Source organism: Mustelus asterias, chromosome 22, assembly GCF_964213995.1.
Source record: "Mustelus asterias chromosome 22, sMusAst1.hap1.1, whole genome shotgun sequence".
Classification (NCBI taxonomy): Eukaryota; Metazoa; Chordata; class Chondrichthyes; order Carcharhiniformes; family Triakidae; genus Mustelus; species Mustelus asterias.
Window position 1 is genome coordinate 14919712 of NC_135822.1, and position 15505 is coordinate 14935216.

Here is a 15505-nt window from a genome sequence, read left to right on the forward strand (position 1 = left end):
GTCAAGTAATTAATTTGAGATGTTGTGGTTGAAGGGGAAAATCTCATCTCCGCAATCTTATCTGAATTTAAAGCTTGGTCCCAGAACTGAAGAATAACATCTAACCTGTTGAACCACCCAGTTCCTTCAGCTATGCTTAATGCCATGTCATGCAATCTGGCAAACTTTTAAAGAGAAACCTGAAAGCTATTTTTAAAATTGATCATGGAATGTAAAAAAAAAGATATGTAATAAATCCAGCTATATGTTTACACTATTTTTTTTAATCTTTGCAGTTATTTTGGAGAAGCCCATTCGAATTCCCAGGTCACTTTCAGTAAAAGCAGCAAGTGTCCTAAAGGGATTTTTAAATAAGGTAAGAGTATAATTGTTCAAACATTGATTTGAAACAAAGTATCCATTGCAATCTAAAGTGTTTTGAAGAAGGGGTATAAAGCAAACAGTTGACAAAATTGTTCACAGGGTAGATCTAGCTGAGACATGGGCGGGCGGCACAGTGGTTAGCGCTGCTGCCTCACAGCACCAGGGATCCAAGTTCAATTCCGGCCTCGGGTCACTGTCTGTGTGGAGCTTGCACATTCTCCCTCTGTCTGCGTGGGTTTCCTCCGGGTGTTCCAGATTCTTCCCACACTCCAAAGATGTGTGGTTTAGGTGAATTGGCCATGCTAAATTGACCCTAGTGTCAGGGGATTAACAGGGTAAATATGCGGGGTTACAGGAATAGGGCCTGGGTGGGATTGTGGTCAGTACAGACTTGATGGGCTGAATGGCCTCCTTCTGCACTGTAAGAATTCTATGGGATTCTATGATTAATGACTTAGACCTTGGTGTACAGGATGCAATTTGTGGATTATACAAAACTTGGAACATTATCTACATACAAAGAAGAAAAATACTCTTAATTTTCAATCGTCAGTGTGGTGGGTGGGTAGGTGGAAACGAAAGGCAAACAGTCTGGAATTTTGCATCGGTTTTCTGGCATGGCCCTGCCTTAAGGCCTATTTTAAATGGCACCATTTCCTGCCAACACTATGCATGTGCCGTTGTATTCTGATGACTAAGTTAAAAGCCACAATATTTACGGGAAACAATGTGCAGCAGTGTCCAAGTCATCACCACAGCAGGAGGAGAGGATGTTGTGAATTTCTATCCTGGACTGACGTTGAAGGATTTTGGAAACTCTTTTTACAGAGGGTTAGAGGGACAGACGAGAGACTAAAATATTTTCCTTCTCTGCAGCCACATTGGTCAGTGTTTTTAAATTCTGTCTCCCTATCCCACTAATGTAAGTGGATTGTAGGTTGCTGTGAGTATTAGACTATATTGCCTTGTCTAACATTCACAATGACCTAAATCGACTTCCAATACTGCGATAGTGAGACAGAGTTTAGAAACACTCACTAACAGCTGCAGTAAAATATCCCGCAAGGAAAGGATTTTAGTTTCTCATCTGCAAATCCTTCTTTCCCACCTCCGCTGCATGTTGAGTTCCAGACTGCAAGCTCCAGCACTGATGTCATTGGAATTCTGTAGATGCATGGACCAGTGCACATGCATGGGCCCGTGTGCTTGTGCAGGTGAGTATCTGTAGCCATCTTGCACAGCCATATCGCATTGGCAGGGGATAATGTTTTCAAATAGACTTGATCAAAGGTGAAGCAGCAGATAGCCAATAAAGGCAAATAAGAGACTGACTATAAGGCCCTTTCTCACATGACCAGATGGTACATAGGCCTCATGTGACGGCTGAAACACAGTCGTGAAAAGAGGCGGCCTCTCAACGGTAGACGGGAGGGCAGCATTCCAGAATCATTTAAACACACCTCTCCTATCTGATATCCAGAGGTGGTCAAAGCGGTGGTCACGGTTTGTGCTTTTGGGGAGTATCTCCTCCACAATGATAGTCTGGCAGCTGTAAGAGTTTTTTTTAAATTGTAAGTGCTGAGGGGTGCCTTTATCTTGAGGAGTCACTCTTTCTTACCTGCATTGACAAAGTGCCACACTCTGGTTCTCCGTGCTGGAGGGCCTTCAGCATCAGAAGCCCATCGCCATCCTTAATTTAAATGGTGAGTTGCCCTCTTCTCATTCATTGGTCATTCCTTTGAAAAATCTTGTCGAGTCACTATTTCCAATACTGCATGAGGTTGGGGCCCAGATTTGATCCCAGCATTGGGATCCAAACTCCAAAGCAGAAAATCTGTCTACTATCTGCCTATCTGATTTAATAAATACAAATGCTGTTAAAGTGAACACTTGTTTCATTAGAGCATGGCCAGAATGAAAATGTTTGGATAATATATAAAATTATATATAATATGGCTGTTGGACTTTGCCATGGAAAAATTCCACTTGGGAGGTTAAGGTCAGGTTTTGAAATTGTATATGTTCCTCCATGTAAAAGCACATTTAAGCAACAATTGAATTTAACTGTATAACACATAAGCAATGAAAAACTTTGGACTTCTCTAAAGACAACATCCCAGAAGTGAAAGACTGGTATTCTAATATAGTATTGAAACTATATTATAACTATGGGAGGCAGACAGAAAAGTGGGTTTGAGGCCATTGTCATGATTGAACGGCAGACCAAGCTTATTCCTCCTATTTCTTATGATACCTTAAATTTTTGAAGGTGGAAGGTCAAGGGCATTTAAAAATATCAGTGCAGCCAGGCATGCTTTTTGAACGGGAAATCATGTGTGGCACGGTAGCACAGTGGCTAGCACTGCTGCTTCACAGCTCCAGGGTCCCGGGTTCGATTCCCGGCTCGGGTCACTGTCTGTGTGGAGTTTGCACATTCTCCTCGTGTTTGCGTGGGTTTCCTCCGGGTGCTCCGGTTTCCTCCCACAGTCCAAAGATGTGCGGGTTAGGTTGATTGGCCAGGTTAAAAAAATTGCCCCTTAGAGTCCTGGGATGGGTAGGTTAGAGGGATTAGTGGGTAAAATATGTGGGAGTAGGGCCTGGGTGGGATTGTGGTCGGTGCAGACTCGATGGGCCGAATGGCCTCCTTCTGCACTGTAGGGTTTCTATGGTTTCTAACTTATTGGAGTTCCTTGAGGAACTAAGGTCGTTAAAGAGGAATGTGTAAATGTGGTGTACTTGGACTTCCAGAAGACATCTGACAAGATGCCACACCAAAACTTACCACACAAAATAAGAACTCATAGTGTGGGGAATATCATATTAGCATGGATAAACAATTGGTTAGCTACCAGGAAACAGAATAGGCCTACGTGGGTAATCTTTGGGTTGGCAAGATGTAATGAGTGGAGTGCCACAGGGATCAGTGCTGGGCCTCAATTATTTACATTCTTTATCAGTAACTTAGATGAAGGAACCAGAGGTATGGTAAATTTGCTGATGACACAAAGATAACAGGAGAGTAAGTTGTGAAGATGCCATGGAATCTACAAAGAGATGTAGATAAATTGAGTGGGCAAAAATGTGGCAGATAGAGTATAATGTGAGAAAAAGTGCTTAGGAAAGCAAATGGAATGTTGTCATTGATTGCATGAGGAATGGATTATAAAAGTAGAGACATTTTTGCTACAGTTGTACAGAGCATTGGTTAGACCACATCTGGAATACTGTGTACGGTTTTGGTCTCATTTAAGGACACAGTTACATTAGAAGCAGTTCAGAGAAGGTTCACTCGACTGATTGTTGGGATGAAGGGGTTATTTTCCGAGAGAAGGTTGAATAGGTTGGAGTTTAGAAGAATGAGAGGTCATCTTATTGAAACATACATGAGGTGACTTGACAGGCTGGATACTGAAAGAATATTTCCCCTTGTGGGAGATTCGAATTAGGAGACATATTCTTAAAATGGGAGACTCCATATTTTTAAACTGAGATGAGAAAAAATTTTTTCTCTTGAGGGTCATGAGTGTGTCGGAACACGCTTTCTCAGACAGCAGTTGAGGCACGGTCGTTGAATATTTTTAAGGCAGAATTAGATTCTTGACTTATAAGGGAATCAAAGAGTATGTGGGTTTGATGCCATAATGGGATCAACTGTGATCTTATCAAATGGTGGCGAAGGCTCATGGGGGCAAATGGCCTACTCCTCCGAATTTATATGTTCATGTTCAAAACCATGAACAATTTTATGCAGCAACTTGTGATCTGGAATGCACAGCCTAAAAGAGTGGTCAACAGACTTGATAGTAACTAAATGTTTGAAGGAAAAAATAGAGGGCTATGGGAAAAGAGTAGGGTAGTAGGAATAATGAGATAACTCTTTCAAAGAGCTGGCTGAGGCATGATGAACAAAATAATCTCCTTCACTGCTGCATTATTCCATGATCTGGTAAAAGAACAGCACATCACCAATGCAGCATTGTAACCTCCTGTGCTGTCGCCAGGAATGGAGTTTGTGCAAGAGACAAGCATTATATCAAGTGAGCCGAGCTGAGGCATGATGTAAGAAAGCGAAGGAATAAACATATTTGCCATTTTTCTGAAAAGTATTCAAAATTTGGTTTCACAAATTAAGTGGATGAGTATGTATATATTAACATGCTGAATTGCCTTGCTAATAGGTGGAGATTTTATTTTAGTGTTGTCATCACAGCTGGACTGTTTTTCTACCCTTTGGGAATAGTGGGGGAACTGGTGGAAGAACTCCCAAGCTGATTATCAGCCCGTTGAACCGCTTTGAATGCTCTTCCATGGCTAACAAGTCCTGGCATTGGACTTGAACCTGGAGCTTATGGCCCAGCAGTTAGGATGCTACCACTGCACCACAAGACCTCCTAGTTGAAATATCATTGTTCCCACTTGCCTCTGTTTCTTTTTATTCATTCTTATGGATTCTTATGAGGTAGAAATTTAGATCAGTCCCTAACCTAAAGCTATCACCATTCTTCTGTTCAGCTTGAAAGGGAAATTGATTGCTGAGGCATTAACAACTGTGTGAATATGATCTACTCCTTGATTCCTTAGTTTCAGAACTTTCTGGTTGTAGCTTGCTGCTTCCCTCAATACCATATTTATGTGTTTGCTGTAAAGTGTTTTTTTGTGCTGTCCTTCTCCATGGCAAAAGAGGAAGGAGTTGATGTATAAATTCTCTTCAGCTGATACTCCTTCCAGTCAATGACTTCCTGTGAAAGCAGAACTCCAGTAGTGCGTTATTAATTTATACTTAACTATTTTTCAGACTTGGTCAAGTAATGTTAACATTGCCTTCCCCTTCAATGAACTTAATTGAGAGTATCAGATCCTTGTCATTATTATGCAGACTATTTGTGGTTGGGTTTTAGCTTTATATTTATATAAATGATCTGGAAGAAGGTGTAACTGGGGTGATCAGTAAGTTTGCGGATGACACAAAATTGGCAAGACTTGCAGATAGTGAGGAACATTGTCAGAAGCTACAGAAGGATATAGATAGGCTGGAAATTTGGGCAAAGAAATGGCAGATGGAGTTCAATCCAGATAAATGCGAAGTGATGCATTTTGGTAGAACTAACGTAGGGAGGAGCTATACGATAAATGGCAGAACCATAAAGGGTGTAGATACGCAGAGGGACCTGGGTGTGCAAGTCCACAGATCCTTGAAGGTGACGTCACAGGTGGAGAAGGTGGTGAAGAAGGCATATTGGCATGTTTGCCTTTATAGGACGGGGCATAGAGTATAAAAGTTGGGGTCTGATGTTGCAGATGTATAGAACGTTGGTTCGGCCGCATTTGGAATACTGCGTCCAGTTCTGGTTGTGGAGGCTTTGGAGAGAGTACAGAGGAGGTTTACCAGGATGTTGCCTGGTATGGAGGGGCTTAGTTATGAGGAGAGATTGGGTAAACTGGGGTTGTTCTCCCTGGAAAGACGGAGGATGAGGGGAGACTTAATAGAGGTGTATAAAATTATGAAAGGCATAGATAGGGTGAACGGTGGGAAGCTTTTCCCCAGGTCGGTGGTGACGTTCACGAGGGGTCATAGGTTCAAGGTGAAGGGGGGGGAGGTTTAACACAGATATCAGAAGGACATATTTTACACAGAGGGTGGTGGGGGCCTGGAATGCGCTGCCAGGCAAGGTGGTGGAGGCGGACACACTGGGAACGTTTAAGACTTATCTAGACAGCCATATGAACGGAGTGGGAATGGAGGGATACAAAAGAATGGTCTAGTTTGGACCAGGGAGCGGCACGGGCTTGGAGGGCCAAAGGGCCTGTTCCTGTGCTGTATTGTTCTTTGTTCTTTACTCGCCCTCCCCGATACCATACCAAGTACTTGCTTCACACGGACACTGCCCCGAATAATTAAAAGGGTGAACATTTCTACGTACAAATGGTAACAAAATAACATACTTGTAGTTCATCTAAATGTTTAAAGACCTTCACAGTGGAGCCCAAAACTGACAGCAGTTTTTTTTGAAAAGCAAAATATTACTTATGACCGAAGAAGTTTTATGGGTAAGTACCAGTGATGTACTCACATATTAGCTTCTCCTTAGGTGCTCAAGAATTGTATGTGCTCATTTTTGTTGAAGGCTTGCTTATGTTTTGCAGAATATAATCTACAGGATTGCACTTCCAGTTTGTGGATGCTTTTGTATGATATTACATGATGGCAGGAGACCCAGCTTCTGCTGTCAGCGGCACTCTATAGTACACCAAGTCAGGCTTCATTAGTCCCTATGGCTTTATAGACTTGGAGAAATGAAATACAGTATTAAAAAAGTTCACTGTTGTGATTTAAGATCATTTGAATCTCTCTCTACCTTACAACACTATCTTAAGTACCTTTTTAACCACCTTTTTCTTTGTGACAAAGAAAGTCACATCCGAACCTTAATTATTTTTGCATGTGGTTGACTCTCAACTGCTCTCTAAGGGCAATTAGGGATGGGCAATAAATGCTGGCCAGCCAGCGATGCCCAAGTCCCATGAATGAATACAAAAATGTAGTGCAGAATTCCTGCAGCTGATCTCAAATTATCGGTACCTTTCTGTTGAGGGATCTCATGCAAATTTTTCATGTTGTCCACAAAAATGTTCTGCTTTGGGTATAATTTGATGGTTGTTGACCTATGCGTGGTCTTGATATGTAGATTTTTCTGTAAAACCCTACTGAATTTTCCATCCAGAGAAGCACATCACAAGTAGAAGCCATGTGAAAGATCCTGTTTTTTTGTAAAAGTTCTCCACTAGCACGCTTTACTCTGTCCACTAATTTATATAAGATATTATGGGTTTCGTTAGGTCTGTTTGCCAATATTTTGCCAATAGCAGATGTCAGTCTGGGGGACTCCTGTACTGACAGCCTGACAGCTGCTGCCTGCAGTGTGCTGCTATATAGAGCGATTGTGTTGGTCAGGGTTGAGCTGGTCCATGATGCATCTGTCACAGCCTCTAAATGTTTTGAGACTGGAGTGCTTTTGTTGTTCAGTTTTAGTCATCACCCAGTTTTGATTATGGTATTATTTCTGCACCAAAATTGTAACAAAACTAACACTGTCAGTTATTCAGAATTCTTGTTATTCTTAAACTTGTGGTTTAAGAAATTTTTAAGGGTACTGCACAACCTTTAATATTGCTGTTACTTTGTGGAAATTTCTGGAAAATTTTCTATGGATGTTTAATGAAGGAAGTTTACATTGTCAAATTTAAAAATCTTTTTTGGGATGATTTTATTAACATTGTCTTAGATTAATTGAAGTTAAAAATAGTTAATAACAAATAAAAAATGAAACCGGGAGAATTGAAATCTTTGTTTGCAGATGTATTAGTGACCAAATCAGAAGAAACATTTTTTTACGTTTATCCCCACTGTGTTAGCATTAGAAATATCATGTGAAATTAAAATCTGTACATGTCAAACTTGAAATTATTCTGTGCTCCGTGTAAAGACTTCACTGTTCACATTGCCATGTGAGTCACTTGCCTCTGTTTGGGAGATATTAAACATGACATATTATAGACTTTTACAGTAAAAGTTTAGGTACGAAGTAAGTCTGTGTTCCAAGTTGGCAGCTTGTTGCAAGAATGAAGAGTGGGAAGAAGCAAGGAATGTTAAAACTGACTATTTTTCTAAATGTTTGTTTTTGTTTTAGAAAATGATACCTTCCTTCATCCCTCCTTCGCCATGCATTTCTTCTAGCCAAAACAGCAGGCAGCCTGTTCCCAGGCCCATTGCTGCTTTTGGAAAGCCACCAAGGGGCACGGAAGAACAGCCAGCTCCTGAGAATTCCATATTCATTGTTTTTCTTCCCCTTTCCTTCGATAGATAATGTGATTGAGTCTGAGGTTCTCCATGTTTGTGTTCCAGCACGCTCTAATAGACATCTCGTATTTGCTTTGTGGTAGCTGAACAAATACTAAATGGCAGCTCCACATTGCAGATATAATGAAGAAAAAAATCTTTTAAAAATCACGCTGACCAAACTAAACTACTCTTAAGACTCATTAAGAAATTAGGTAAGAAACCAATAAGCTGTAATAGCTTCCTGGGCTCAAATTTTCAATTCAAAGTTTAAAGTTTATTTATTAGTCACAAGTAAGGCTTACATTAACACTGCAATGAAGTTACTGTGAAATTCCCCTAGTTGCCACACTCCGGCACCAGTTCGGGTCAATCCACCTAACCAGCACCTCTTTCAGACTGTGGGAGGAAACTGGAGCACCCGGAGGAAATCCACGCAAACACGGGGAGAACGTGCAAACTTCACACACACAGTGACCCAAGCCGGGAATCGAACCCGGGTCCCTGGCGCTGTGAGGCAACAGTGCTAACCACTGTGTCACCGTGCCGCCCACTCAGATAGTGAAATTGTACTTGCAATCTTTTCAGAAATGATTTCCTTCCTTCAAAATACAATATTTTTTCTCCAATATTCCTTTTTCCCTTTGTTTATTTGTAGAACTTGTTTGTCACAAATTAGACATATGATAGAATATTTTGAGATGCTTTGAAAAACAGGCTTATGACGTATGCAGCCCAAATAATGGAACTTTTAAGTATTTTAAAGTGAATCCCAGTGTATTAAATTACTCCATTTTTAAATCTTAGTTTTTTACTGGTGTAAAACTTGTCTTCACTTCAGGCCATTCAACTCCACTCAACTTTGTAGAAATGATGGAAAACTAATTTGCAAAAGGATTACATCTGCTTTTATTGTAATCAGCTTATATTAATATTGTTTGAAGATAAATAATTGGAAATAAATATCCTGAACAAACTCTACTGAATGAGAATTTGGGATTCTTAACATATGCTGGAGATATGGATTAGAGACTGAGGGCACTGGTTTGCTTGTAATGGCAGCATTCCAAAGCCTTCCCCTTTTGGAAAGATTTACAGCTTGCTCTTTTGGAAAATATGTTCATCTTTTGTCAATCCTTTCAAAAATGGGTAGCGTTATCCATTGTGGGTCGTTCTATCCATTGTGGGTAGTTCTTAATGGTTGGAAAATAACAAGGTTGCCAACTTACATGATGGTGTTCAAGAATTGGCTGCAATTCTACTTAGAAACCAAAGTCCATAAGACAATCCATTCCTCCTCCCCTGCATGCTCTTAATTTGAGGTTGGATCAGACCTGAATTCCATTTGAAAACCAATTTCCAATAGACAAGATAAACCCTGCATATTATTCATGACAAATTACTCCAAACTTCAGATAAGTTTTAGAGGCAGTTCAGTACAGGAAGTTGCACATCATTTTAGATGTCACATCTGCTGTTTTTTCTCTGTTCCTTCTGCTCTTTTGCTCTATTGTGTGCCTCTCATATGATCCTCCACTTCTGCACCTTGCACACCTGTGTGTAAGATCATAAGTGAGGGGAATAATTAAAATGCAGCCAAAGTATTTACTTTGTTGAAATTTGACTGGAAATGGGCCAGCATATCTCAATCCGTCCTTATCAATTTCCATATTGAGCTGAGACTGTGCTATTGGATAGGGAGCTTAGTTCATTAATAAATGGAAACTTGTCAACAGTACTGACATATAAGCAAAATGAATGAAAATGTCAACAACAATGCTATCAAGTGCACTTACTCAGCAATAACCTGCTTAGTTTGGGTTCCACCAGGACCACTCAACTCCTGACATCATTATAGCCTTCGTCCAAACATGGACAAAGGAGCTGAACTCAAGCAGTGAGTTCAGAGTGACCACCCTTGACATCAACGCAGCATTTGACAGAGTGTGACATCAAAGAACCCAAGCAATTATCTGTGATCAGAAACTGAACAGGATCAGCCAAGTAAATACTGTGGCCAAAAGAACAAATCAGAGACTGGGAATTCTGCAGTGAGTAACTCATCTCCTAACTCTCTAAAGCCTGTCCACCATCTTACAAGGCACAAGTCAGGACTGTGATGGAATACTTTCCATTTTCCTGGAAGAATGCAGCTCCAACACTCAAGAAGCTTGACACCATCCAGGATAAAGCAGTCCACTTGATTAGCATCCTATCCACAACTTTCAACACCACTGATGCACAGTGAGAGCAGTGGTGCACCACATGGACTGCAGTGGTTCAAGAAGGCAGCACGTCACCACCTACTCGAGCACCATTAGGGCTGGACAGTAAACGCTGGCGCAGCCAGTGTCGTCCCCGTTTCCCATGAAAGATTTTTTTTAAATGTGTCTATGCAATGATATGTTTTTCACAATTGGTTTGTGATATGCTGGAACCTTTAGTAGATTTACATTGTAATCTTACAATAAACAGCCACATCAGTTGAGTACTCAGTAATGGGTGAATCAAGTAGATTCGTTATTCCAGTTGCACATTGTGACTTGTGCTGACTTTCATTTTTACAGTTGAGTAAAAATTGAACAAAATATATTTCAAAGGCATTGAATCTGGGATGGTTTAAATCAAATGACAAAACTGTTTGAAATATTTTGATAAATGTCCGTACAGCCAGATTAAGAATCTAGAGCAATAAATTTACTTAATGATGGAAAAGTTGATAGTGTTTCCAAGATTCTGAAATAATTCTTGTAATTAAAGAAGCACTTATATACCTTCTACTTATTATAGTATCCACAGCATTAAGGATTTTTGTGTGCTAAAACAAAGATGCACACAGTAATGAACACACAACATAAAATGTCATTTAAAATCGGGAAGGAGAGCATTTCAACTGTTCAAAATTTATTTTAAAAGTATACATTTACTGGAATGTATATGTAACAACGGAATAGAAATTGGAGATATTGTTCTAATCATCTCTGAGCAGATATAACTTTGTATATTATTTGATTCAATTGTTCACAGGACCCTAAAGAACGACTTGGATGTCATTCGCAGACTGGATTTACTGACATCCAGGCTCACACCTTTTTCCGCAGCATAGACTGGGATCTGGTAAGTACTACATCTCTTTGACAAACTGTCAGTCATTTGCTATCCATGATAGACAGATGTGCTCACAGATGCCAAGCCCTACTATTCCAAGATAATGAGGTAGTGGATGCCCTGTGGTGATGGAGCTGTTGTTGTCTCTTTATTCAAAACAGAAAAAGCATGTTCCTCTTGTGCGGGAATAATGCTAAACTGGACATAACCTGACTAGTTGAGAATCATATCCTCCTTACTTTATTGTATAACTGGACTATTAATTATAATACGAAAGCCAAGTGCGGATGCTGGAATTCTGTTTCTCTCCACAGATAATGCCTGACTTACTGAGATTTCCCAATGTTTTTTTGTTTTTGTTTCAGAGTTAAAGCTTCAGGTCAATAACCTTACATCTGTTTCTATTAATTGTAATGCAGCTTTGAACTTTAATAGCTGTGACTGGCATTTTAAACTAGGACTGGATTTCTGGATCCTATCCAGTGGAACTATGTTTGGACTTGTGAAAACAGGTGTTAGACACACGCACACTCGAAGAGTAATTTTTCTTCTCAACGGATCTATTGTTGAATAAATTACTTGTATTGCACCCAGTATTGAACACGTCTCCCCACAAAGCCACTCTTACTTGACAAAACCATTCATCTGCATGGGAGGCTTTTTTGGTAAAGGTAAAATGGAGAACAGAGAACTCTAGTGGTATATGGAATTTGCATACACTGCTACTGTGTTGGTTTTTCATGAGGTGAGAGAGCCATCTCAATGCAAGACCAATTTATGGAGCACGGAGTCAGAGGTGTCAGATGGTTTCTCACAATGACAGTTCCAACATTTTCTGTTCATATTGATGTAAAATTACTCTTTTGAAAAGTGATTAATAATTCTGGGACTGTTTTAAATTGCACTCAAATCTCTACCAAACGTCTGCTGTAAATGAAGCCGAGCATTGTTTTAAAAGTCACAATAGATCTGCTGAGATAACAGCCGCCTTCTGATTCTGGGATGGGAGTATGTGGCATGTATATTGACACCTTTTCGGTTCATTTTACAATTTTTAGGTTGCAGTTAAAAAGGAGTAGATGGGTTCTCTTTGTGTGATTTTTTTTTTTGTCATTTCTGCTAATATAAACACCACAGGATTTAGCATACTGCTGCTGTTGTAATGAATGTAACAGTTGGAGCAATTGCTTGAGGAGAGGTGAATGATTTGATTAAAGACTAGTGTGCAGTGAAAATGCGCCTGTTTAGATTTCTATTCATATTATAGCTACATTCGGAGAACCAGAACCTTCACCAACAATCTGGCTGACAAAAGTGACCAAGGTGGGAACTACAGCAAATCATTCGTTAGTTACAATCACCAGTCTTAAAATGACCATTATAACCAGCAGTATATAATGCTTTAGTAATTATTTGGCCTTTGTGAATCAAAGTGATGCCTCTATTTCCCCATCTTAACCCCAACAAAATTAATAACTCAATCCAAGAAGGTTTTTTGTTTAAAATAGAAAAACTTGGATGAAAAAGCACAGGTCAAGGTTCCGAGGAATCAGCAATTCCTCTGAACCAGGCAAATTGAGAAGTAATAGTTGCGTGATGCCAATCTTGGGTTCTAAGTTTGTAAATTACAGGAGGAAAAGAAGACTAAATAAGTTAGGTCACACTATTTGAAGACCCTGGAAACAAATGAGAAATGGGAGACAATGCTACAATCTTCATTTTGACAGAAGGCAAATACAGGAAGCATGCAAGTGATATTTGTAATTTAGTAGGAAGACAAAACAAAACTTCAGAAAAACACTGGTTTGTGGTTATTTTGATAACTTACAACCTTACTTGTGTTTCTCTATGTTGTGTCTGGATAATGGCTGGTGGATAATGAGAGCTTTCAAAGCTAATCTGTAAAAAGATCACTTTACATTTAAAATTGGCTTTTTCTGACATTTCTTTGAAATTTACTGCATTTAATTCTAAAGAGTATTTTCACCTTGATTCTTAAGAATGACTTGGTTTACATTTGAATTCTCAGTAGGATATCTTGATTGCTAGCTTGCATGTTTCCTTCTGTAGGGATGTGCATGTCAATCCATGCATGCACATTTTATGGCTCCCTGCATCAGTACACCTGCAGGAGGTGGTCTGCAAACACTACCTGCTATGCCAATAAATAGATTGCTAACGTACGAGCCATCTGAGTAGAATCCATGCCTGCTTTATGTTGTGAGACCTGTAACTTCATCTTGATGTGAAAACTACCCTTCAAGGATATTTGTTCAGTCTAGTATACTTTTGGAAAGTGGAATATTTGTCTGGTCATGCTGTGATTGGAAGGAAGGTTCTAGTAGATGCTGCGTTCATTCTGGAATCCAACTGGTTGTGTAAATGAGGTATTGAATGTTCCAATCTGTCACGACATCACTTGAAGAACCTTTGGAGATGGCTTATTAGTATCTTGTCAGTGGTTGCATGACTTAATTTCCATTGGCCTGTTCAAGATTCCATATTTAGATTCCCTTTTGGATTGGTACTGTAAATGGGGACAGAGTTACAAATCAACCTCCTAAAATGATGTTTCCTTGCTTAAGTCACTTTATAAATATAAATGAGTAGCTAAATGTTCAGTATTCACCTGTATGTAGTTCTTAAAGGTGAAACCATTTTTCTATTGTATCATATTGATCATAAGAAACAATCATTCTTGTGTCCATTATCAAATCATGGGCTGGAAAATACCGTCCATGGAATCAGAGAAATTTACAGCACAGAAAGAGATCACTTGCTCTGCCATGTCTGTGCCAGCACTTTTGCAAGAGCAACTGCACTTAGTTCCACATCCCCACCTCGTGTTTATAACTCGGAGTGTTCCTCATCCTCTAGTATCTGTCAAAATACCTTTTAAAATTATTTATGGAATCAGCTTCCATCACTTTTCAGTTGGAATATTCCAGATCCCAACAACTCTGAATGAAAAATATTCTCCTTATCGCCGCTCTTGATATTTGGTTTTATATCTGTGACCTCTAATTATTCACCTACTGGTCAGGGGGAATTAGATCCCAGCTTTAAGTATTGCTAACCACTCAAGATATTGGCCACTTGGTGATGTGTCCAGACAATGAACAGAATGGACACAGATGGACAATCATGGAGGCTGGAATTGCGGATAGCGAAGAGCATTGTCGGGCAATACAGCAGGATATAGATAGGCTGGAAAATTGGGCGGAGAGGTGGCAGATGGAATTTAATCCGGATAAATGCGAAGTGATGCATTTTGGAAGAAATAATGTAGGGAGGAGTTATACAATAAATGGCAGAGTCATCAGGAGTATAGAAACACAGAGGGACCTAGGTGTGCAAGTCCACAAATCCTTGAAGGTGGCAACACAGGTGGAGAAGGTGGTGAAGAAGGCATATGGTATGCTTGCCTTTATAGGACGGGATATAGAGTATAAAAGCTGGAGTCTGATGATGCAGCTGTATAGAACGCTGGTTAGGCCACATTTGGAGTACTGCGTCCAGTTCTGGTCGCCGCACTACCAGAAGGACGTGGAGGCATTGGAGAGAGTGCAGAGAAGGTTTACCAGGATGTTGCCTGGTATGGAGGGTCTTAGCTATGAGGAGAGATTGGGTAGACTGGGGTTGTTCTCCTTGGAGAGACGGAGAATGAGGGGAGATCTAATAGAGGTATACAAGATTATGAAGGGTATAGATAGGGTGAACAGTGGGAAGCTTTTTCCCAGGTCGGAGGTGACGATCACGAGGGGTCACGGGCTCAAGCTGAGAGGGGTGAGGTATAACTCAGACATCAGAGGGACGTTTTTTGCACAGAGGGTGGTGGGGGCCTGGAATGCGCTGCCAAGTAGGGTGGTGGAGGCAGGCACGCTGACATCGTTTAAGACTTACCTGGATTGTCACATGAGCAGCCTGGGAATGGAGGGATACAAACGATTGGTCTAGTTGGACCAAGGAGCGGCACAGGCTTGGAGGGCCGAAGGGCCTGTTTCCTGTGCTGTACTGTTCTTTGTTCTTTGACACAAAAGATCATGGAATGAGCAGACCATACAAAGTTGTCAAGCTGCTTGCAATGCAATCAACGGGCAAAAGTTAATCATGCATGGCAATCCCCGCATCTCCCTTCGAAGCTCTCCAATTTAGCTCCCACAAGTCTAGTTGGACTGGAAAAATTGGCTATTTTGT

At 40.4% G+C, this 15505-nt stretch overlaps 1 protein-coding gene across 2 annotated transcripts in view; it reads left to right on the forward strand.

Moving 5' to 3' along the window:
• The window catches only part of prkcz (protein kinase C, zeta), a 466471-nt gene that overhangs the window by 342817 nt on the left and 108149 nt on the right, over window positions 1-15505 (forward strand). For both annotated transcript variants that reach the window (XM_078238768.1, XM_078238769.1), the window contains exons 15-16: window positions 276-355; window positions 11228-11317. In XM_078238768.1, the coding sequence (XP_078094894.1) occupies window positions 276-355; window positions 11228-11317 (170 nt within the window). The remainder of the gene's footprint in view (window positions 1-275; window positions 356-11227; window positions 11318-15505) is intronic.